Source organism: Manis pentadactyla, chromosome 17, assembly GCF_030020395.1.
Source record: "Manis pentadactyla isolate mManPen7 chromosome 17, mManPen7.hap1, whole genome shotgun sequence".
Classification (NCBI taxonomy): domain Eukaryota; kingdom Metazoa; phylum Chordata; class Mammalia; order Pholidota; family Manidae; genus Manis; species Manis pentadactyla.
Window position 1 is genome coordinate 6,976,922 of NC_080035.1, and position 26,010 is coordinate 7,002,931.

General features: G+C 38.1%; 2 protein-coding genes across 6 annotated transcripts in view; one reads left to right on the forward strand and one right to left on the reverse strand.

The window, feature by feature from the left end:
* Positions 1-8,218, forward strand: part of CAB39L (calcium binding protein 39 like) — a 259,969-nt gene extending 251,751 nt beyond the window's left edge. The window contains exons 9-10 of one of the 2 annotated variants that reach the window (XM_036904309.2): positions 6,165-6,199; positions 7,817-7,921. In XM_036904309.2, the coding sequence (XP_036760204.1) occupies positions 6,165-6,170 (6 nt within the window). In that variant the 3' untranslated portion in view covers positions 6,171-6,199; positions 7,817-7,921. Of the gene's footprint in view, positions 1-6,164; positions 6,200-7,816 lie in introns of both variants that reach the window. The other variant, XM_036904290.2, reaches the window with a different exon arrangement.
* Positions 1-26,010, reverse strand: part of CDADC1 (cytidine and dCMP deaminase domain containing 1) — a 59,939-nt gene that overhangs the window by 26,688 nt on the left and 7,241 nt on the right. For 2 of the 4 annotated variants that reach the window (XM_057494570.1, XM_036904252.2), the window contains 2 exons: positions 8,230-8,407; positions 2,457-3,026 (listed from right to left, as the gene is read on the reverse strand). In XM_057494570.1, coding sequence (XP_057350553.1) covers positions 2,457-3,026; positions 8,230-8,407 — 748 coding nt within the window. Of the gene's footprint in view, positions 1-2,456; positions 3,027-8,229; positions 8,408-11,228; positions 11,292-26,010 lie in introns of all 4 variants that reach the window. The other 2 variants (XM_057494572.1, XM_036904262.2) reach the window with 2 other exon arrangements.

Consider the following 26,010-nt stretch of genomic DNA (forward strand, 5'->3'; position numbering starts at 1 on the left):
TATCACACTTAAACCAGGTAGATAAGATGTGATGCCCACTTTTGTTTCCCTCAGTCTAAACAAATTTTGTCACTTTTTTATTATGTCAAAGTATCCTGGAAACACACTTATAATGACACCTCTGTGGATCCTATTTATTCACCATTCAAAAAGCAATTAAGCACATACTCTCCAGTACTTTTTACAACTCTGTTGCCAGAGGTTTTGGAATTCATTTTAAGCAGATGTATATTTTTAAACAAAATGGTTTAACGGAATGATTTCTTCACCTACAGAGTGAAATACGAAGTCATCAAAGCAAACTGAATAGTGTGAAATTAAGTCTGAGTTTTTAGAAGCACATGGGAATATCTATTTTACCCAATTGTCCTAATTGTTAAATTAGATTGATATATAAATTGCCTAGCTCTGTGCTAGACACATAGTAAGTGTTCAATAAATTATTATTTGTCATCAATGAAAAATACTGGTCCAGAATTCCTTATCTGAAATCCCTTTATCAAGTTTTTCTTTTTTCTGGAGAGCTTGATGTATTTATTATGTGGCCACACTTAACTAAATACTTGGTGCTATATGTATGTATTTTACTCCATCTATATAAATGTGTCTGAGTACAAAGTTACTGCCCCAGATCCCCAGGGAGTGCTATGTAATAAACAGTATATGCACCGCATTACCTTTCTGAAATCTGACAAATTCTGAATTCCTTTTCCTCTGGATCCAACGGTTTTGGATAAGGGATTCGGACCATTTACTTTTGAATGTAAAAAGATTTCCTTTATCCATTCAATACACTGTGGTTAGTACTAAGAAAAAAATTGTGATAATGACATGGTTCTCTTCCCTAGAAGAGCTCACAGTGGAGTGGAGTGCATGACAGAGTTGCATTTTTTTCAGGATTTGAGTTCCAGGCAAAGAGTCATACCAGTCAAAAAATTAACCTTGAAATATCTTTTAAATTGCCCATCAAGTGCAGAAGCATGGCTTTCTGTACAAAACTCTGCACAGAAATAGTGGATAAATGTATAATTAGGGTATCTAATAGAGAATATATGGAAATTTGTATCTATATATTATTGAATCTCGAAGCACTAGAATCATACATGGTATAATGGGTTTTCCTGTGAGAAGCAAGAGGTACTGAGATTAAGTAAAAGAACAGCAAGTAGATCACTCTCAATTTACACTCACTCTGAAATTTGAATTCTAATTAGCAAAGGGGGATTAGTAAATTACAGCTGTAACAGCTGTTCCCATTTATGTTTCAATCCTTCCAGAATGGGTTAGAGAAAAATTCTTTATAAAACTGGTTTTGGCAAAGATATTAACGCATGACCCATGATACAAGATAACTAGATTAAATCAGATTTTTACACAATACAGTTGTTTGGTGTCATATAGCTTGCACCTGTAAGTAGAATCAAATTCTTTAATAAGAATTGAGTGATTATTAACCCTGCTGAGTGAACATCAGAATCCCTGGCAGAACTTAAAAAGTTCATAAACTTAAACCACACCCTTAGGGACTTGGTTCAGTAAGTCTAGGTTGGAATTTGAGCATTTATACTTTTAGTATAGGTTTCAATAGTGATCCTGATAAGCTGCCAATTGAGAACCTCTATATTCTACTGAAATTACTTTGACTTGTGATCTTTATTTAGAATATATTGCAGGCCAGTGGCAATTGTATGGACCTTTTCTGAAGAATTTCTCTTCTCTTTTCTTGGGATAAGTTTAAAAATATGCTACTACAGTCCACTTGCCAAATCTTACTTTACTGCTCCTCTGGCCTGCTTTTTTTCATTCCAAAGTTGCATTTTTAAAAGTGATCATGATTCTACTTTGAAAAATCTTACTTCTGGAAGATGTAAAAATACTGTTCTATAATTGGTAATATGGATGCCATCTTTTATCACAATAAAGAAAATTCACAAGTAACATTTTCCTTTTCCATATACATACTCACGCACAACTTAATAAAGTAAAATGTTTCACAACTTGCTGGTTGAATATATACCAGCAATGGGAAGAATCTGCCAATATTCCTTTACTTGATTCTGTTATATTGAATTCTTATTTTTATTGTAAAGGTTTTTAAAGTTTTTATTAAATATTGGATACATACAAAATATTGAAGTTAACAAAAATGATTTTTTTTTCTTTTTGTCCCATCTCTATGAACAATGAAATGACAAAAGCAAGAAGCAGAAAGAATGGCCTAGATTATCAGATCCTGATTTATAAATGTAGCACCAAATCTAAGGTCACAAAAAATCCTAAAACTCTTCTAAGAGTTGTCTACTCAAGGATCTCACTAACTTCTCTATATTGTATGACCAGCAAAACTTCAGTATCTATGAGTATGAACTCTACCACAGATAAGATTAACATTTATTTCTGAGACAAATACAACCCAACCCATCAGCCCCAATTTGCGAACCAAGCATGTAACTCACCAGTTCGATATGCCAGTAACCTGGCCTGAACCATGCAGTGCCTTGCGATTTCTTGTGGCAAACTTTGATTGTGAATTTCATTAATCTGTTCTGTATTGCCACAATAAAATCCGTAGTGTTTAAAGTTGGGCACACTGGAAGCTACTGTGGCCAAAAGTAGGATAAGATCTTTCATGTTTTGCCTTAGATTGCTAAAGTATGGATTTTCACATAGGTTCTCCAAACCTATAGTCATCAGTATTTGCTTATGCATTTCTTCATTAGAAACCAAAAATAACATTTCATATTCTTTTATTCTTTCTTGTTTACATTCAGAATAAAAGTCAATGTTAGCATCTGGCAATGTTTTTGTAATTTTCTGAATAAAGTCACATTTGTAGGAGGTCTCCTCTACAAACTGCACCATGTAACACACCAAAGGCTGAAGTAAGACACACACATGGGCCCGACTATTTGACTTCAGTCTTTCCACTGCTTTAGCATCTAACTTTGCATCTTCAGAACTAGAAGCCTCAGTAAGCAAACTTATTTCTGGATCAGCAGGCCAGTATGAAATTCGGTTAACTCCAGCTGAAATACAAAATATGAAAAGTAGTTTTTAGGTACATAATGAAATTAAGGGTTTTCTTGATAACTACCATATCATTGCAGTACATCTAGAGGTTTCAATACAGAAATCTATTACCAGGTCATCTATAACAGAGGCTGAGGGTTGGCAAACTATGGCTCATGTGTCAAATCTGTTGCCCGTTTTTGTACAGCTTGAAGGTTAAGAATGGATTTTATAGTTTTAAATAGTTGGGAAGATGAAAAGAATATTTTGTGACACATGAAAATTATATGAAATTCAGATTTCAGCATCCATAAATAAAGTTTTATTGGAACACAGACTCACCCATTAATTGGCATGGTCTCTGGCTACTTTTGCACTACAATGGAGAAGCTGAGTTGAGAGTTGAGGAACTGTACAGACAACATATGGCCTGCAAAGGCTAAAATATTTATTATCTAGCCCCTTACAGGAAATTTGCTGATTCCTAACAAAGCCATGGAAGATACATATAGAATCACTGACTTTGTTAAGTGTGGTCCCAAAACTCAGTACTGGGGCTATATACCAGAGCCCTACAAGTAATCAAATGCCTGCTTTTAGAAATACCACAGCTGACAACTGATACTATCTAGAGTTTTGTATTTGAATAAATAATTCATATATGCATTAAAAATTTGTGTATACTCTGAATTCTTCCTCTGGGAAGCTTTTCTAAGAAAATATTCTAAGTAGAGATAAAAATTCACATATGCATATATTTAGTGAAGCATTGTTTCCAAAACAAAAACAAAGAAAAAACCTAAGTGGCCAAAATAAGGGAATGGTTAAACAAATTACAGTCCTCCTTATAATAAAATATTATATAGCTATCTAAAATGTCCATAAAGTATTTATAATGTGAAGATGGCAGTGGGAGTGAGATGAGCAACAGTACTTTTTTTAAGTCCACAAAGTTAGATACATAACGATAAACTAGAAGAAACATTTTTCAAGCAATGTGACAGAGGAAAGGTTAGTAATCTTTAATATACAGAGAATATTTTAATTCATTAACAGAACATATGAATTGACAAAAAAAGTAAGCCCTCACGGGAGACAAAAATATATGAGCAGACAATTTACAAAAGAGAAAACAAAACTGGATAACAGAGGAAAAAAATATTTTAATTTGTATTTCAGATTAAACAAAGACATACCTTATACAGAATTAATCACCAAATGTTCATCAATTAATTAGTATTATACAACAAAGAGACCCCTTTGCTTAGTATTTCATGCAATTTCATTAAGGAGAGATGTTTTTTATTATTGTTCCCAGAAGTGAATAGACAGATTGCCCACAGGGTGTTCTGCATTCATAGTAGATGAGCTAAAAAGTCTTAGCTGAACAATGCACATTTCTATTTGCTCCCTGCTATTCCTGATTCACTGTGGCTTGAGCTGTAAAACAATTTTGAAGGTCTCAAAGCTAGTATCAGAGTGTTTCCTGCAGCTGCATTTCACCTTCACAGTGTTGGAATTCTCATAATCCATTTATAACCAGCAGTTAGGGTCAATCTTTCATCTAAGCATCCGGGTTGTTTCTAGTAATCCTGATTCCAGGAGAAAAGTGGATGACTAATCTTTGAACAGATGTTCATGTACCAGTGGTAAATACTACAACAAAGGTTTTCTAATTTTTTTGTTTCAGACCCATTACACTTTAAAAAATAAATGAGGACCCCAAAGAGCTTGTTTTGGATTATATCTACTGATATTTACTGTATTAGAAAATTAAAATGTAGATTTCTAAAATATTTAATAATTCATTAAAAAGTAACAGTGAAGAACTTTATTATTATACATTAATAAAAATAACAAAGTATTATGAAAAATAACTATACTTTTCAAAACAACAAAAACTAGTTGAGAAGAAGAGAAGAATTTCATTGTTTTATGTTTTTACACATCTACTGTCTAGCTTAATACAAGACAGCTGTATTCTCAAATCTGCTGTGGCTTTCAATCTGTTGTGATCGGTTTTTTCACTGAAGTATATGAAAAGTACCCAGTCTCACACAGATATTAGTTGAAAAAGGAGTATTTTAAAAGCCATTTCAGATCACTGTGAACAAACCTCTGACACTACATAAAAATTTGATAAGGGATGGTTTCCTAAAGGTTACTTACAATGTGCAATCTGAAATCATACCAACAAACTTTTTGTACTTTTAAGTTAAAGTCCATTGGTCTATTTTGTGCTTAGAATGGTTCTTCTACTCATGCATGATTTTGTAGCAGCATGCATTGGTTATTTGGAAAACAATGGCTTACTGATTTTACAGTATTAAAAAAATCCTATTAATTAATATCACCACCAATTTCATCAGAAGAGACCTTAAGTATTGGAAAACTGTAAGCTCATGATGGTGGATACCAGTTTTTCAAAATTCTAATTTTCACTCGAAGACTCAAATTTTTATCACTAGCAACAAATACTGTCAGTTGTTTTCCTGGAAGTGACAGGTTCACTTCATTCATTTTTGAGAAAATGTTTGCCAAATAACCATGTCTAAACAATTTTTTGTCAGTTTATGGTATTCCATGAAAAAAGTGTACAATTCAATTCATAACTCAAAATAATTGCATACGTAAGTGGTTTTCCTTAAGGCAACTTTCATACTTAGGTTTGCAGCAAAAGTACTTTATGCTCACCTCCTATTTTATCACACTGAATATCAAAAAGGTGTATACTCAAGCGTTGGGATTTTACAAAATTAATAATGTTTACTGTTTCACTAAGGACATATGCACATGAAACTTTTTTTTTAAGTCTAAGTATGTGGCCATGAGGAGTACAATGACTACTACCACTCTGATTCAAACTACGACAATAACAGTCTTACATTTCTTTGGTACTATTAACATAAATGTAGTGTTAGTATGAAAATAGTTTTGACTTTAGGCACACTTTAAGAACCCCTGTGCTTTAGAACCATTTGCTTTGTATTTTAACTATAGTACCTTAGCTATAGCATGTGGTTAAGTCATACTTCTTCCTAAAATATATAAACCCAATCTAACACGGTGATTTTATTTATATATGGGTCTAACACAAACTTTTAGCACTTCCATTGCAGGTCTTTCCTGATTTTCCATATTATCTCTCTCGCCAGGTTTAAATATCTTAACTCAAAGACATTCAGCAGTGGTGAGTTACTTGTATTCCCTTATTTTTCTCTCTAATTCTTTGCTCTGAGGCTATTAAGAGTGCCTCCAGCATAGTCTATGCAAGGCAAAATTCAACTCTTTTTTATTTATTTTTCTCTCTCAACTCTAGAAGAGATCAGTCAACATGTTTTGGCTCTTTCATATTCTTTCCTCCCTATACCAACGCCACCATCTGAACCCAATTTTACTCATACCTTGCCTAATACAACAGTCAATCAAGCTTTCAACCTCTCATCTTTCCATGCTCCAACAAGTCAATCAACACAAGTGATAAAATGAATATCCATCTGCCCAGTTAGTGGGCAAAGGGAAAAAACAATGCCACCACCACTATCATACCCTCTTCTCTATTCATATCTGCAGAGGGAAAATTACAGAATCTAATAGCTAACAGAGATACCTGTCTACTTGAAATACCTGTGGCAGGTCAGCAGGTTCTGGCCACAGGACCCCTTTTTCCAGAAGAGCTCCATTTATCACTGCCATCACCGCCTATCTGCTCACTACTCTGAAGACTCTGATGTAAATAAAAATAGCTCTTCCTCAAAACAAGTTTAAGAACTATGAGATAAAGCTGAAAGACCACACAATTTTTCAAAGTTCTCTACTCCCCAACCTTTCTTTACAATCCATCTGCTACTATTCTCACCAACAATAATTATTTCAAACATCAACAACCAAAACCTTGCTTCTCACAACGATGACCCTACATGTGCTGTCCCCTGACCAGAAACGCGTCCTTCCTCCTGTAAGTCTTGACCCATCAAGATCCAGCTTAAGCCCCAGCCTTATATGACATGCCGACCTGCATGGGGTCACTGTTTCTCCTCTGAGTTCATGTATCACTTAAGAGCCTGTATCACTGATTTGGTACTAGATGACATGTGCAATTGTTATTTTTGGTCCCCAAGTAACAACTTTAGGGAAAGGACTGGAACTATATTAGCCTTTATATCCCCGCCCCCTAGAATCTCTCTGAACCAATCCTTTTGGGTTTTTATGGATGCTTCATTACAAAGGAATTGGATTTAAAACAACTCAAACTTCAGCCCCACTCTCCAGAGGTCTAAGGGGCGAGACTGAAAGTTCCAAACCTCTAATCATCTGTTTGGTTCTCATAGCAACCAGGCCCCATCCACAGGGGTTTTTCCAAAAGTCACTGCATTAACATAAACTCAGGTGTGGTTGAAAGGGGCTTGTAACGAATAATGAAAGACATCTTTATCACCCTTATCACTCAGGAAATTCCAAGGGTTTTAGTTCCTCTGTGCAGGAATGGGATGAAAACCAAATCTATAATTCACATCATAAATCACTATATAACAGTGCCTATGTAAAAGATGTATTTTTTAAGTGGGAGAATGGTCTGCATACTAACCTGGATACAAAATAGAATTACAAGCACAGAGAGTTTTAGGATTAGCCTGGGATGTCAGCGATGGATACCTAATATAATAACTTATGCTTCTCCCTCCAAATGTAGATATTGGGAGACAGCTATCCAGTCAGAAACTAAAGTTCCCACAAGGAAAGTGAACAGAAATGTTTCAAGCCAGGGTTTTATTAATAGGTTTGCCTTCTCTATTCTCTTCCTCAGTCTGCCTCTGGATACAGAGGACTCAAGGCCCTAGGGGATGACAGCAGCAATATGACAGAAGATGCCTATGCTGATGAATCAACCATCTGGAGAAAAGCTGCCGGCTGTTCAGCAACACCTGCATTGGACTATTACTTGAGTGATCAATGTCTAGTACATTAAGCCACTTAAATTTTGGTGTTTATTTGTTATAGCAGCTAACACTGGTCTACTGATACACAAAGGGTTACCTAACTAGTTAATGACCCAGCTGAGACTGGAATCCATGTTTTCTAAGTCTTCTTACAGTGTTTCAGTCTTTAGATATATGTTTATATTTCTAAATTATCTCTGTGGTATTTAGGCATTTTGTTCCCACTGATTATTCTCAGATAAATGCTATTAATCCCCCAAAAAGCCTTATCTGCACTTACCATTTACAATCATTTTCAAACAAGCAGAACATGGTTTTCTGGAAAAATAAAGATCACAATTTTTCAGCTTTGACCCATGCTTTATAAGAGCAATTTTCCCAGCATGTAAATCTTCACTAGAACAGTGGAGACCAACGATTTTCATGTTTTTCACGACCACCAGACCAGTTCTCTTCACCTACATTAAGGTACAAAATAATAATTTGTAAAACATGTTAAAAAACAGAAAACAAGTCCCAAATGGAAACTTGTACAAAGCCAAACTGAGGCTTAATATGTGACCGAATTGCAGTTTCAGCCTCTCTGAGGAATATGATCTTAACTAGTCAGCCTGGAGTTTCCAGGTCAGCACTAGTGAAGAAATCTTCCTGATAGACCCCTGCCATACCTGTAGTGTGCCACACGTTTTCTTTTGGGTGAAATGAGAAAACAAAAAACACAGACAACACAGACAGACAGACAATGGCTGCAGCCCTGATGTGGCGCAGCACCTTTATTTTTATCCTGCCTTTCTTGGACCTCAGCCAAGTGCTATACTCATCTTTCCCTTCTCAGGGGGGGACAGGCCAGAGCACCTTGTTGATTTTCTTAAAGTCTGCCCAGTAAGCAGGGGCGGTGTATTCACACATCCTCAAGGTCTCCCTGTTTTCAGAGTGAGGCTTCTTGGCTCCTTTTCGAGGACAAGATATGCTTCAGCGGGCAGATAACGTCCAAAGACTGCACCGGTTGCTCTCAAGAGGGCGCTTCCCCGTGGTGCTGCATTCAGACGTGGGGGAAGGTGCTTTCAGACATGTGAGAAGACAAAGGCCGTCCCCGTCGATACCCAAAGGGAAGGTGAGCTTGCCTGAAACAATCCACTCTTTGCTGGTAACTCCCTCTTTCTGACCCCTTTTGCCTATAGAAATCTCCCATTTTTACAGCTCTTTGGAACTCCTTTCTATTTACTAGATGAGATGCTGCCTAATTCATGAATCATTGAATACAGTCAGTCAGATCTTTAAATTTACTGAGTTGAATTTTTATAACATATCTAATGATCATTATCATGGATTATACTTGATTTAATAATAAAATGAAAGTTTTTAGTTCTTTATCTGAACAGTTTGAAAAGCACATTTCTCATTAGGCCCAAAAGACTTTCTCAAAGTTTAACATTGACATTATACCAGAAATGTTCTAAATCTCAGCTTTCTTAACCAAACAATGAAGCATTAATTATCATTAATTTGTCCTTGTGAAAACTGAATATATTTTAACCCAGTAAAGGGCAAGAACCAAGTTGTTTTGACTTGTTACTTATACATCTAGAATAGGACTAGATAATTTCCTAAAAAGGAAAAATTAGGAAAACAAACTCAAAAGAAAGGAAGGCATACCCTCAGGTGCTGGGAAGGTAAGAGACCTCAAAAGACAGAGCATAAGCTTGAGCCACCTCAGCAGGATCCCACCTACAGGCAAGGGATTGGGCAGACTCTGCTTTTAAACCCTAGAGGCTGGGGACTGGCTAGGTTTCTAAAGAGTTGTTACTTTAAACCTAGTGTCCTAACTTACACAGACATTAATCAAAAAAGCTGGTGTAACAATATTAGTATCAGATAAAACAAACTAAGGTAAAATCATTTCTACAAAAGGCACACAATGGTCTATGGTTTTCATAGCAAAAGACTCTGAAGGGAAGAATGTAAAACTGATCCTTGGGTTTGAGACTGATTGCTACAATTTGAAGGAACTTGGGCTGAGAATAGGGTATTCATTTTTCTGTACTCCCCCTTTAAAGGGATTTTACTCTATATTATCCCTAATAGGACACATTTGAAATCAGTTAAATATCAGACCAAAGCTACATTAACAAAAAGTCAAGTTTCAGTTTCAGTTATGAGTATAAGTGTTTGAAACTGTGAAGATGGATATTTGGTGAAACAGAAACAAAGATTTTATAGAACTCTCTTTTTTTAGTTAACCATCTCCTAAACTATAAAGACATTTAAGAGGAATATAAAAATCTTTCCTTTACAAAATAGGCATAAAAAAAACCCACCTAAAATAGAATGATCATGACTTATAAATAAGCTTTACTTTAGGTGAACTAGGTGAAGAAGATGAAGAGGCACAAATTCTCAAAAAATAAATTTAATTAATTAAATAAGCTATACATTTACCTTGAATTTGTGAACCCTGTCCCCTCCCATCACGAAAGTTCTTGAGAGTTTTATGACCTTCAAATATGAAGTATATGTTAGTATCTACTTCTGAATACTTTCAGTAAGTTTTTTTAAAACCCGTAGATCTCAGCACACTAGAGCTCATTAAATGGAGGCAGCCTTTCATGGATGCTGGCGGCAGACATGAAACTCCCAGGTCAGAGACAAAGGACTTTATCACAGCATAGCAAGTAGTATAAACATCATGCTTGTGATGGTTCCTGGCCCACAAGTCCCACAGGGGTCATGCAGATGGGCCTAAATGGATTCCTGGACACGAAGTGGGTTGTGTTATAGGAGAGGAACACCAAGCTAAAGGATTCTGTTTTCTTACTGCAAACAGTAAGTAAACCTGCTCTTTGTCACAGAGGGAAATATTACGTCAACCCTTAAGGTTGCTTGCTGCAAACACATCTGAGAAATAGCCCAGGTAAAGAGCAGTTAGGGTCTGACAGTCTTTAAACCAGCAAGATATGTTAGAGTTCAAGAGAAACATGTAAGAGTGCTTCTCTATACACTTGTATGAACTAACATGGGAATAAATGTGTCAAGAGTTAAATTTGAAAATTTTTTATAAAGCAAGATGGAGGAGCATATTATACAATAATCTTTTTAACAGAATAGGCATGTATAGTCTTGTAAATGCACAGACAATTTTTAGAAGCATATATAGGAAACTCCCTTTGAAGTGGAAATGGAGAAGTTGAATATAAGAGGGATTTTTATTCTACTTCATACCATTCTTTTTGTTGTTATTATGAGAATACATGTCTTTTCTTTTAAACCATAAAAATTCACCTGTTTTTTATCAGAAGATACCCTGGCCACCTCTTCATGATCTCCTAAGGGCCCATGCTTTTCCTAATTAAAAGCAAATTAAAGGGAGAAAAGATTACTATGTAAGACATATAATTTATTCATTATTTCCTTTTTAAAGGCCAGTTTCCTTGGCTTTGGAACACTCATTATTTTTTCTTCAGGAAAAAGTTGCTCATGTTTATATTCAAGAGATTTTTGCCCATGTTTTCTTCTAAGAGTTTTATAGTCTAATGACTTATATTCAGGTTTTTGAGCCATTTTTAATTTACTTTTGTATATGGGGTTAGACAATGATCCAGTTTCATTCTCTTACATGTAGCTGTCCAGTTTTGCCAACACCAACTGTTGAAGAGGCTGTCATTTCCCCATTGTATATCCATGGCTCCTTATCATATATTAATTTTGACCATATATGCTTGGGTTTATATCTGGGCTCTCTAGTCTCTTCCATTGGTCTATGGGTCTGTTCATCATTATTTTTTCTTGATTTAACTCTGCATTAACTTCTGGTTTTGTTCAGGTTCAAGTTCAGACTACCTAACCTAATAAATAAGGCCTTAGTGATGTGGCCCCTTCATACTTTTCCAAAATACAGAAAGATTACAAATTGTGGTCAGAAAATAAAACTCCATAGTTTAAGATTTCAGAGTTAGGGTGGGTACGGCTAAGAAGTACTACAGGGTAGTAGAGGTAGATTAACTGGAATTGGGAAGATAGGAGCAAGATATATAGCAAAGGTGTTAGCTATGGCTTGTGGTGGGCAGAATAATGGTCCCCCAAACATCCTCATCCCAATCCCTGGAGCCTGTGGCTACGTTATATAACCATGGCAAGACTCCAGATGGAATTAAGGCTGTTACTCATCTGACTATGACATGGGGAAATTATCCTGGATTATCTGTGTCAACCCAATATAGTCACAAGGCTCCTTATAAGTGAAAGGGGGAGGCAGGCTAGTCAGTACCCAAGTGCTGCGATGTGACAAAGACTTGCTGTCACTGCTGGCTTTGAAGGAGTCAGGTGATCATAATTGAAGGAATGTGGGCAGCCTCTAGAAGCTGGAGAAGGCAAGAAAAAAGACTTTCTCCAGAAGGAATGCAGCTCTGCTGACACTGAGATTTTAGCCCCATGAGACCTATTTTTAGTTTCTGACCTCCAGAACTGTTAAGATAATATTTGTTGCTTTAAGCCACCAACTTTGTGGTAATTTTTACAGCAACAGGACACTGATATAGGGATGTCCATAAGTCTCCTTTAAAAGTAAAACCTGAAGTAGAAAGTTTTGAGCTGGGGGCCAAACTCCTTTTCTGTTAATTCAACAAATATTTCTTGAACCCTTGCTATATGCCACTATGTCTATAGCTGCTCAGGATACAGTCCTCATAGAGCTTATGATTTATGAACACAGGCAACTATGAAGTGAGTGGATGATTAAGACAGGGTGATAAGAGAATTCTATGAACCCCAAAGTAGGTGAAATGTGTAATAAATTGGAGAAAGTTTGAAAGTGGGAATGACAAACTTTGTGAATGTTGATATTTTAGTCTTATGAAACAAATGCTGGATGCTAGAAAAGGAATAACCTCTAGGAAGTTTCCAAGAAAAGTCATGTCTGTGAATGAGGTTTCTGTACAAGCAGAAAAGGAAGTGGAGGAAGTGATGATGTTGGTAGTGAAATGGGGGTGTGGATGGTAGCAGTGCTCCATTCTATTCCAATTTTAATGAATTGCGTTTTTTTTCTCCCCCATAAGTCTCATAAACAATTTCTCTCCTCTTTATTTACCTACTTTTGGACTGGATTCTTAAAAATTATTAGTCATTCACACTTCATGTTATATTTTACCACAATTTAAAAAATGGTTAAGAAGAGAGAGAACAAGTCATAGGAACTATTACCATTCTCAGTAACTCTCCTTTCCTAATACTAATAGGAAACAAAAATGAACTAACAGATTTTTCTTGTGTGCTTGTTACTGAAGTAATTTTTAGATTAAAAAATACTACTAATACTGGTTGTGTTCATCAGGAAAGAGTTTGGGAAAACTACTGAAACTTAAGTAACGGTATTCAAATTTCTTGGAAGAAAAAACATTTGAGTAAGAATGTTACTTTAGACTGACATTATTCAGTATGGTAGCCACTAGCCACTTATGGCTACTGAGCACTTGAAATGTGGCTGGTTCCCATTGAAATATGCTACAAGTAAAATGCCCATCAGCTTTCAAAGAGTAATTACCAAAAATTTCTATATGATTAGGTAAAGTGATAATATTTTACCTATTATTGGATTAAATAAAATATATTATTAAAATTAAAAAAAAATTATTAGTCATTACAAGTAGTGACTCTATAGCATCATACTACACTGATGGACAATGACAAATGGGGAGGGGGGACTTGATAATATGGGTGAATGTTGTAACCACAATGTTGCTCATGTAAAACCTTCATAAGATTGTATATCAATGATACTTTAATACAAAAAATTATTAGTCATTATACTTATTGTACACCTTGCTGAAGAATCCTCAAGAAGCACCCATACAGTGTAAATATTTAACAACATAAAAAAATCTCAGCTATCAATTATACTTGGAAATGGCTGCAAATTAGTAATATACTAAGGCTGATAAAAATTACAATTTGAATGTCCGCTAATAAGGGAATAGATACAATGGACTGTCATGCAATCATTAAAATGATAATAACAAACACTTACATATAGTACTGCAGGCATTACCTAAGAGCTTTACAAATACGAACTCATTCATTTTTCATAAAAAGCCTGTGTAGTATGTAGCAGGAACATTCCATCTTACAGATGAAGAAGTTGACAGAGAGGTAAAGTAACTTACCCAAGGTTACACAACTAGTAAGAGGAGGGAGCAGGGATTTGAACCCAATCAGGCTAACTACAAAAACACTGGCTACTCTTATCTAAGTTGCTGCTCCCATTTTTATAATAGCATTATAGCATAAGAATTTTCCTATTTTAAGCAAAAAAAGCAGGATCCAGACTTTAACAATCTCAAAGGAGTAAAGGAAATAGAGAAAAATAGCACAGAAATGTCAATCTCTAGATGGTGGAATTATGAGGAATTTCCTTTCTTCTGCCCATTTCATAAGTAATAAATATACATTACTCTAGTAACACATAAAAATATTTCATCCTGAAAAGACAAAAGGGTGGTAATGTGTCAAAAGAAATGTTTCCAATACAAATTGCATCTTAAGAGTTTGTGACTTTTTAAGTGAAACTAACTTATGTTAGCCTAAAGAACATCTGTCTTTTCTTAAAAGGAAAAAGATCTTACTCTATGCTACGAACATCATGTGCAATTAATACTGGAATTTTTTACTTAATCTGTCTATTGAAAAGGAACTTAACTTCAGCACAGATGTGTTTTTGATATATATAGATATAGATGACAAATCAAAAACTCTAGAAACCAAAAGATCTCTGAAATAAATGGGTCCATTGAGCCTTTATAGATTCTAGCAAGTTAAAGGGCTGAGCCCTGGGACAGGAAGTTTCTGCTTCCCTAGTAGCCAGGCTGGTTCTCAGAAACTATTTTTCCACCAGACTCAAGAAACAGGGCCCATTTCTGAGGGATCTCAAAAAAAGAAAGTTCTTTACACTCACATTGGCTGTAGATAAGGAAGGTGGACTAACATGAAGTGGAGAAAGTCTGGGGATAGGTGGTTAGTCCACAAAGAAGGCTCGTGGATTGGTTGTTGATGATGGTCAGACACTGGTCATGCTCAAGGGGGATGCAGTGGTTCTGGGGACCTTCTAGATGATTGTTGAAATGACTCAGTCAGGAACAAGGAGCTTCTGGTTAGCTATGGCCCATGGCTATTGACAAATGACCTTCCTTTGTGTTTCTCATTCCCGGACTTTATCACTTAATTTAGGATATGTCAGAATTTTTCCTTATCATATAGAGAGAGATAAAAGAATTATATATCAAATCCTGATTTTAAAAAAAGCTTCGTTAAAATTACTACTCAATCTCTAACAAGCCCAGCTTTTAAAATACTTTTTTTAATTTGTTTATTTTGGTATCATTAATCTACAATTACAGAAAGAACATTATGTTTACTAGGGTACCCCCTTCACCAAGTCCCCCCACATACCCCTTCACAGTCACTGTCCATCTGCGTAGTAAGATGCTGTAAAATCACTACTGGTCTTCTCTCTGTTGCACAGCCCTCCCCGTGCCGCCCCCACACTATACATGCTAATCGTAATGCCCTCTTTTTCCCTGCCCTTATCCCTCCTTTCACACCCATCATCCCCAGTCCCTTTCCCATTGGTAACTATTAGTCCATTCTTGGGTTCTATGAGTCTCCTGCTATTTTGTTCCTTCAGTTTTCCTTTGTTCTTATACTCCACATATGAGTAAAATCATTTGGTACTTGTCCTTCTCCGCCTGGCTTATTTCACTGAGCACAATACCCTCTAGCTCCATCCATGTTCTTGCGAATGGTAGGATCTGTTTTTTTCTTATGGCTGAATAATATTCCATTGTGTATATGTACCACCTCTTCTTTATCCAATCATCTACTGATGGACATTTGGGTTGCTTCCATATCTTGGCTATTGCAAACAATGCAGTGAAAAACACAGGGGTGCATCTGTCATTTTCAAACTGGAGTGCTGCATTCTTAGGGTAAATTCCTAGAAGTGGAATTCCTGGGTCAAATGGTATTTCTATTTTGAGCATTCTGAGGAACCTCCATACTGCTTTCCACAATGGTTGAACTAGTTTACATTCCCACCAGCAGTATAGGAGGGTTCCCTTTTCTCCACAACCTCGCCAACATTTGTTGTTGTTTGTCTTTTCAATGATGGCGATCCTTACTGGTGTGAGGTGATATCTCATTGTGGTTTTAATTTGCATTTCTCTGATGATTAGCAATGTGAAGCATCTTTTCATGTGCCTGTTGGCCATCTGGATTTCTTCTTTAGAGAACTGTCTATTCAGCTCCTCTGCCAATTTTTTAATAAGATTATTTGCTTTTTGTTTGTTCAGGCATGTGAGCTCTTTATATATTTTGGATGTCAATCCTTTATTGGATCTGTCATTTATGAATATGTTCTCTCATACTGTAGGATACCTTTTTGTTCTATTGATGGTGTCCTTTGCTGTACAGAAGATTTTCAGCTTGATATAGTCCCACTTGTTCATTTTTGCCTTTGTTTCCCTTGCCTGAGGAGATATGTTCATGAAGAAGTCACTCATATATATGTCCATGAGATTTTTGCCTGTTTTTTTCAAAGAGTTTTATGGTTTCATGACTTACATTCAGGTCTTTGATCCATTTCAAATTTACTTTTGAGTATGGGGTTAGACAATGATCCAGTTTCATTCTCTTACATGTCCAGTTTTGCCAACACCAACTGTTGAAGAGGCTGTCATTTCCCCATTGTATGTCCATGGCTCCTTTATTGTATATAAATTGACCATATATATTTGGGTTAATGTCTGGAGTCTCTATTCTGTTCCACTGGTCTGTGGGTCTGTTCTTGTGCCAGTACCAAATTGTCTTGATTACTGTGGCTTTGTAGTAGAGCTTGAAGTTGGGGAGCGAGATCCCCCCCACTTTATTCTTCCTTCTCAGGATTGCTTTAGCTATTTGGGGTCTTTGACAGTTCCATATGAATTTTTGAACTATTTGTTCCAGTTCATTGAAGAATGCTGTTGGTAATTTGATAGGGATTGCATCGAATCTGTATATTGCTTTGGGCAGGATGGCCATTTTGATGATATTAATTCTTCCTAGCCAGGAGCATGGGATGACTTTCCATTTCTTAGTGACCTCTTTAATTTCTCTTAAGAGTCTCTTGTAGTTTTCAGGGTATAGGTCTTTCACTTCCTTGGTTAGGTTTGTTCCTAGGTATTTTATTCTTTTTGATGCTATTGTGAATGGAATTGTCATCCTGATTTCTCTATTAGTTCATTGTTAGTTTTTAAGAAAGCCAAAGATTTCTGTGTGTTAACTTTGTATCCTGCAACTTTGCTGAATTCCGATATTAGCTCTAGTAGTTTTGGAGTGGAGTCTTTAGGGTTTTTTATGTACAATATCATGTCATCTGCAAATAGTGGCAGTTTAACTTCTTCTCTACCAATCTGGGTTCCTAGTATTTCTTTGTTTTGTCTGATTGCCATGCCTAGGACCTCCAGAACCATGTTGAATAACAGTGGGAAGAGTGGGCATCCTTGTCTTGTTCCCGATCTCAGAGGAAAAGGTTTCAGCCTCTCGCTGTTCAGTATGATGTTGGCTGTGGGTTTATCTTATATGGCCTTCATTATGTTGAGGTACTTTCCCTCTATGTCCATTTTGTTGAGAGATTTTATCATGAATGGATGTTGAATTTTGTTGAATGCTTTTTCAGCATCTACGGAGATGATCATGTGGTTTTTGTCCTTCTTTTTGTTGATGTGGTGGATGATGTTGATGGATTTTCGAATGCTGTACCATCCTTGCATCCCTGGGATTAATCCCACTTGGTCATGGTGTACGATCCTCTTGCTATATTTTTGAATTCGGTTTGTTAGTATTTTGTGGAGTATTTTTGCATCTACGTTCATCAGAGATATGGATCTGTAGTTTTCTTTTTTGGTGGGGTCTTTGCCTGGTTTTGGTATTAGGGTGCTGTTGGCTTCATAGAATGAGTTTGGGAGTATTCCCTCCTCTTCTATTTTTTGGAAAACTTTAAGGAGAATGGGTATTATGTCTTCCCTGTATGTCTGATAAAATTCCGAGGTAAATCCATCTGGCCCAGGGGTTTTGTTCTTGGGTAGTTTTTTGATTACTGATTCAATTTCGTTGCTGGTAATTGGTCTATTTAGGTTTTCTGTTTCTTTCTGGGTCAGCCTTGGAAGGTTGTATTTTTCTAGGAAGTGTTCCATTTCTCCCAGGTTTTCCAGCTAGTTAGCATATAGGTTTTCATAGTATTCTCTAATAATTCTTTGTATTTCTGTGGGGTCCGTTTTGATTTTTCTTTTCTCGTTTCTGATTCTGTTGATGTGTGTTGACTCTCTTTTTCTCTTAATAAGTCTGGCTAGAGGCTTATCTATTTTATTTTCTTGAAGAACCAGCTCTTGGTTTCATTGATTTTTTCTATTGTTTTATTCTTCTCAATTTATTTATTTCTTCTCTGATCTTTATTATGTCCCTCCTTCTGCTGACCTTAGGCCTCATTTGTTCTTCTTTTTCCAATTTCAATAATTGTGACATTACACCATTCATTTGGGATTGTTCTTCCTTTTTTAAATATGCTTGGGTTGCTATATACTTTCCTCTTAAGACTGCTTTTGCTGTGTCCCACAGAAGTTGGGGCTTAGTGTTGTTGTTGTCATGTGTTTCCATATATTGCTGGATCTCCATTTTGATTTGGTTATTGATCCATTGATTATTTAGGAGCGTGTTGTTAAGCCTCCATGTGTTTGTGAGCTTTTTTGCTTTCTTTGTACAGTTTATTTCTAGTTTTATGCCTTTGTGTTCTGAAAAGTTGGTTGGTAGGATTTCAATCTTTTGGAATTTACTGAGGCTCTTTTTGTGGCCTAGTATGTGGTCTATTCTGGAGAATGTTCCATGTGCACTTGAGAAGAATGTGTATCCTGTTGCTTTTGGATTAGAGTTCTATAGATGTCTATTAGGTCCATCTGTTCTAGCGTGTTGTTCAGTGCCTCTGTATGTTACTTATTTTCTGTCTGGTGGATCTGTCCTTTGGAGTGAGTGGTGTGCTGAAGTCTCCCAAAATGTATGCATTGCATTCTATTTCCTCCTTTAATTCTGTTAGTATTTGTTTCACATACATTGGTGCTCCTGTATTGGGTGCATATATGTTTATAATGGTTATATCCTCTTGTTGGACTGAGCCCTTTATCATTATGTAATGTCCTTCTTTATCTCTTGTTACTTTCTTTATTTTGAAGCCTAGTTTGTCTGATACTAGTATTGCAATACCCTGTTTTTTTTCTCTCTGTTGTTTGCATGAAATATCTTTCTCCATCCCTTGACTTTTAATCTGTGCATGTCTTTGGGTTTGAGGTGAGTCTCTTGTAAGCAGCACATAGATGGGTCTTGCTTTTTTATCCATTCTATTACTCTGTGTCTTTTGATTGGTGCATTCAGTCCATTTTCATTTAGGGTGATTATTGAAAGATATGTACTTATTGCCATTGCAGGCTTTAGATTTGTGGTTACCAAAGGTTCAAGGTTAGCTTGTTTACTACCTTACTGTCTGACCTCACTTGCTTATTGAGCTGTTATAAACACACTCTGATGATTATTTCTTTCCCTTCTTTTTCCTCCTCCTCCATTCTTCATATGTTGGGTGTTTTGTTCTGTGCTCTTTTTAGGAGTGCTCCCATCTAGAGCAGTCCCTCTAAGATACCCTGTAGAGGTGGTTTGTGGGAGGCAAATTCCCTCAACTTTTGCTTGTCTGGGAATTGTTTAATCCATCCTTCATATTTAAATGATAATCGTGTTGGATACAGTATCCTTGGTTCAAGGCCCTTTTGTTTCGTTGCATTAAATATATCATGCCATTCTCTTCTGGCCTGTAAGGTTTCTGTTGAGAAATCTGATGACAGCCTGATGGGTTTTCCTTTGTAGGTGACCTTTTTTCTCTCTCTGGCTGCCTTTAATAGTCTGCCCCTGTCCTTGATCTTTGCCATTTTCATTATTATGTGTCTTGGTATTGTCCTCTTTGGATTCTGTCTCTCAGGAGTTCTGTCTGCCTCCGTAGTCTGAGCAACTATTTCCTCCCCCAGTTTAGGGAAGTTCTCAGCAATTATTTCTTCAAAGACACTTTCTATCCCCTTTTCTCTCTCTTCTTCCTCTGGTACCCCTATAATGCAGATATTGTTCATTTTGGATTGGTCACACAGTTCTCTTAATATTGTTTCATTCCTGGAGATCCATTTATCTCTCTCTGCATCAGCTTCTATGCATTCCTGTTCTCTGGTTTCTATTCCATCAATGGCCTCTTGCATCTTATCCATTCTGCTTATAAATCCTTCCAGAGTTTGTTTCACTTCTGTAATCTCCCTCCAGACTTCATCCCTTAGCTCTTGCATATTTCTCTGCAGCTCTGTCAGCATGTTTATGATTTTTATTTTGAATTTTTTTTTAGGGAGACTGGTTAGGTCTGCCTCTGCAGATACTTTCTCAGGTCTTGTTTGAAGAATCTTGGACTGGACCAGATTTTTTTGCCTTTTCATGTTGACAGCAGTGGCTGTAGGCAGGTTGTGGGTGTGTCAGCTGGGAGAAGAAAGTCCTTTCCTGCTTGCTGGATGCCTTGCTCTTCTCCGCTGCCTGTGATGGTTACCCGAACTCCTGGAGCAGCCACCGGGTTATTCCCCTAAGCTGCTGTGGGCGGGGTCTCTGTCAGAGTAGCACGGAGCCCTGCGGGAAGTGGCAGGCATGCCAGGTGTGCTCCTCCGTGCTAGCAGCACCCCTGCCGGGCAGCTGTGTGACAACAGTGGCCTTTGGGTCTGGCCCGGGTGGCTGTGTGTTGGGCTTGGATTCCAGTCGGCTGCTGGGAGCGCGCCTGCTCCCTCTGTCTCCACTGCAGGTGCGTGCAGGGCTCTTCTGCGCAGGCCTCTCCGGGCTCCTCTGGCTTCACTGCCGCTGGTGCACGTGAGCCGTGCCCGGGCTGTTCGGTCGTGCCACTGTGGGCTAGCACAAGCCTCTCCTGTGGCGCACGGATCTGCTCCACGTTCCTTCCAGCACTGCTGTCCCCGGTACGCGCTGCCACTCTCCCACTACTGGGCCGGTGTGTCGGGGTCCGCGCCAGTTGGAGGAATGACTGGCAGGCTGCTTAGTGCAGTGAGGGACTTCAGAGCTACACTGCCTCCCTAGGGTTTAGGGCGCCTGTTTCCCCAGTATTCCCAGCTGCCGGGACAACTTCGATCAGCCATGGGGTCCCTGTCTCTTTAAGACTTGCAGAAAGCACTCGCTTTTCTTTTGTCTCAAGGGCGCCGGTTGCAGAGACTTGCCCACAGGTCTTGCTTTTCCGTTTCTCTAATATCCAGCACCCCGTGCATGTTGTGTCTACATTCTGGGTGCGGATTTCTAGAGCTGGTTGTTTAACAGTCCTGGGCTTTCACTCCCTCCCCGTTCCTACCCCTTTCTTCCTGCCAGGTTTTGGGGTGGGGGAGCGTTCAGGTCCCACCTGGCCGTGGCTTGTATCTTACCCCCTTCGTGTGATGTTGAGTTCTCACAGATGTAGATGTATCCTGGCTGTTATACTGCATCCACTGGTGTCTCTTTTAGGAATAGTTGTATTTATTGTATTTTCATAAATATATATGTTTTGGGGAGGACATGTCCTCTGAACTATTCACGCCGCCATCTTCCTGTGATCTGCCTAAAATACATTTTTAAAAAGTCTTAAAGCTCTAAATATTTGCTTCTGTCTCTTCAAGACAAATTTTATCAGCAAAGAAAAGAAACAAAAAACCCTTAAACCTTGAAAATACACTTTCATAAAATAATACTAAGCTATCAACAAGTAGAATAAGGGACTTCAAAACAATAAAGGAAATGAAGTGCTTTCTTAAAGCCATTAATAATAAGTGGAGCCAGGGTGGGGGTTGGGGGAATAACTGAGAAATAGAGAATAAAAATGCATGACGTTTTTAATATGTTTTACTATTTATAAAACATTTCACATAGAAATTAGAGGGAAAAGAACCCCCCAAAAGATATCATTTTACTATGAAAAGTGAATTCCCTATGTACACACAGACCTTACACCCTTCACAAAAATTAACTCAAAATGGATCACAGTCGTAAATGTTAAACACAAAACTATAAAATTCTAGAAGGTAACAGGAGAGAAACTTGATGACCTTAGGTATGGCAGTGACTTTTTAGATATATACCAAAGGTGTGATCCATGAACAAAATCAATAAGCTGGACATTATTAAAATTAAAAACTGCTCTATGAAACACAATGTCAAGAGAATAGACAATCCACAGATTGGGAGAAAATATTTGCAGAAGACACATCTGATATAACACTGTTATCCAAAATATAAAAAGAACTATTAAAACTCAGTAAGAAAACAAGTAGTCTAACTAAAATATGGGCCAAAGACCTTAATAGCCACCCACCAAATAAGATAAGACAGATGACAAATACATATATATGAAAGGGGTCTCACATCATATGTCATCAGGGAAATGCAAATTAAAACAACAAGATACCACTACATGCCTATTAGAATGGTGAAATTTCAGAATACTGACACTATCAAATGCTGATAAAGGATGTAGAGCAACAGGAATTCTCATTCATCGCTGGTGGGAATACAAAATAGTACAGCCACTTTAGAGGACTTACAAAACTAAACATAACTCCTATCATAAATCCAGCAATTAGACTCCTTGGTATTCCAAAGGAGAAGAAAAATTATGTTGTACAAAAATCTGCACACAGAGGTTTATAGCAGCTTCATTCATTATTGCCATAACTTGGAATCAACCAAGATATCCTTTAGTACATGAATGGAAAAACTGTGGCACATTCAAACAATGGAATCTTATTCAGCACTAAAAAAAAGTGTGCTGTCAAGCCATGAAAAGACATGTAGGAACTCTGAGTGAATATGGCTAAGTGCAGCCAGTCAGAAAAGGCTACTTACTGACTAATTATATGAACGTTCTGGGAATGGCAAAACTATGGAGACAGTGGAAAAAAAATTAGTGGTTGCTGAGGGTTGGGAGATAGGGGGTGGGATATAAACAGGCTGAGCATAGAGAGTTTTTAGGGCAATGAAAATATTTTGTGTGATACCATAATGATAGACACGTGTCATTTGCTGAAACCCATATAATGTACAACATCAAGAGTGAACCCTAATGAAAACCACAGGCTTTGAGTGATCACAATATGTCAGTGTAGCTTCATCAATTGTTAACAAATGTACCACTCTGGGGAGGTAGGATGCAATCATGGGGAGGTTATTCATGTGTAGAGGCAGGGGGCATTTGGGAAATCTGTGTATTTCCTCAATTCTGAACCTAAAAGTGCTCTAAAAAAATAAAGCCTTAATTTTAAAAAAAGTAAATGCCCAATCTCCCAGTTAAAATTATTCAGTGCAATCCTATTTATAGGATAAAATCTAAAATCCCTTGCAAGGCATATCATGTTTTTTATAATGATTCTTACACACATTTCCAAGCTCTTCCCTCCACCAAACTTCACCCTCCAACATGAGGACTCCAAGTTCTCCCAGTCTTCCAAACTTTTCCACATGGAGTACCCTAGCTTGGCAATAACCTTCTCATTCTTCATGCCCAGGTATAAATGCAGCCTCCCTGTGAATCCTCACATCCCATGTAGAGACTGGCCCACAGCCTTTAATCTTGGTAGCATCTCTATTTATTCTTTGTACTTAATTCCACCATCTAATTGTATCTTAATTGTTTAATTGCATAGTTTTTGTCTCCATCAGAAGGACTACATCTTGTCTTTTCATATTTCCAGTGCCAAAAACACCACCTCATCCTCAGTAAAGCAAACATCAAAAATGAAAAAGAGGATGATCATGAATAACCTCATAAGAGTACATGGGAATTTAAAGACTTTATTTACAAAAGCTCTTTCTATAGGGGAGGAGCCAAGATGGCAGTGTGGGTAGGGCAGTGGAAATCTCCTCCCCAAACCATATATATTTTTGAAAATACAACAAATACAACTATTCCTAAAAGAGAGACCAGTGGATACAGTACAACAGCCAGGCTACATCTACATCTGCAAGAACTCAGCATTTCACAAAGGGGGTAAGATATAAGCCTTGGCCAAGTGGGACCCATGCACTCCCCCTACCCCAGCACCATGAGGGGAGGATAGGAGTTGGAGTGGGGAGGGAGTGAAAGCCCAGGACTGCTAAACAACCAGCTCTAGTAATCCGCATCGGGAGCGCAGACACACACTGCATGGTGTGCTGGATATTAGAGAAACGGAAAAGCAAAATCTGTGAGCATGACCCTAGGACAAAAGAAAAGTGAGTGCTTTTTGAAAGTCTTAAAGGGACACGGACCTCACAGCTGGACGGAAGTATCCCAGCACACGCAGCCCAGCAGTTGGGAATCCTGGTAAACTCCAGGCGCCCTAACTCACTGGGCAGCAACACAGCTCTGAAGCCTCTCACAGCGATAAGCAGCTTGCCAGTCATTCCCCCGGCCAGCGCATCACCTGACAGAGCCGCCCAGTAGATGGAGAGCGGTCATGCAAGCCACTGGCGATGGAAGAGCGGCCAGGAGCAGCTGCACGAGCCCAGGGTCGCGGTGGAGCAACCCAGGAGTAGCTATGTGTGCCAGCGGTGGCAAGTGAGCAGCCGGGTAGTGGCCGCTCATGTCCGCAGCGGTGACGGAGAAGCCCGGGAGCAGCTGCGCCCCCAGCAGCCACCCAGAACCTCCTCTGGGTGTTATGTAGCCACCTGGGCCAGAACTAAAGGCTGACACCGGTGCGCAGCTGCCCGGCGCAGGCAGAAGACACCAGGGCAAGGTGCGAAGGGGTGCCGCTCTCACAAGACAGCACACCCAGTGCACCTGCCCCTCCCCGCAGGGCTCTGTGTTAACCTGACGGAGACCCCGTCCACGGCAGCTTAGGGGATTAATCCAGAGGCTGCTCCAGGAGTGCGGGTAACTAACACAGGCAGTGCAGAAGGGCAAAGCGACCAGCAAGCAGGAAAGGACTTTTTTCTCCCAGCTGACACATGCGATACCTGCCTACAGCTACCTCTATCATCATAAAAAGGCAGAAGAATTTGGTCCAGTCCAGAATTACCAAGACAATCCCAGAGAGAGTGTATGGGGAGATAGATTTCACCCATCTTCCTGAAAAATAATTCAAAATAAAGATCATAACCATGCTGATGGACCTGCAGAGATATATGCAAGAGCTAAAGGAGCAAGTAGGGAGGGAGAATACAGAAATAAAACAATCTCTGGAAGGACTTAAGAGCAGACTGGATGACGTGCAAGAGGCAGTTAATGATATAGAAATCAGAGAACAGGAATACAGAGAAACTGAGTCACAGAGAGATAAAAGGATCTCCAGGAATGAAAGAATATTAACAGAACTGTGTGACCAATCCAAACAGAACAATATTCACATTATAGGAGTAGGAGAAGAAGAGAGAGAAAAATGGAAAGTGTCTTTGAAGAAATAATTGCTGAAAACTTCCCCAAACTGGGGGAGAAAATAGTCTCTCAGACCATGGAGGCCCACAGAACTTCAAGGGACCCAAGGAGGACAACAACAAGACATATAAGAATTAAAATGGTAAAGATCAAAGACAAGGACAGAGTATTAAAGGCAGCCAGAGAGAAAAAAAAGGTCACCTACAAAGGAAAATCCATTAGGCTATCACCAGACTTCTCAACAGAAACCTTACAGGCCAGAGGAGAATGGCATGATATACTTAATGTAATGAAACAGAAGAGACTTGAACCAAGGATACTGTGCCCAGCACGATTATCATTTAAATATAAAAGAGGGAATAAACAATTCCCAGATAAGAAAAGTTGATGGAATTTGCCTCCCACAAACCATCTCTACAGGATATCTTAAAGGGGCTGCTCTACATAGAAGCACTCCTAAGGCAAAATAGATGTCAACAGAGAAAATAAAATTACACCAAAGAAAGCAGACCAACCAAATACTAACTAAAGGCAAAAAATAAACTCAACTACTCACAAAAGCAGTCAAAGGAAACACAAAAGAGTACAGAA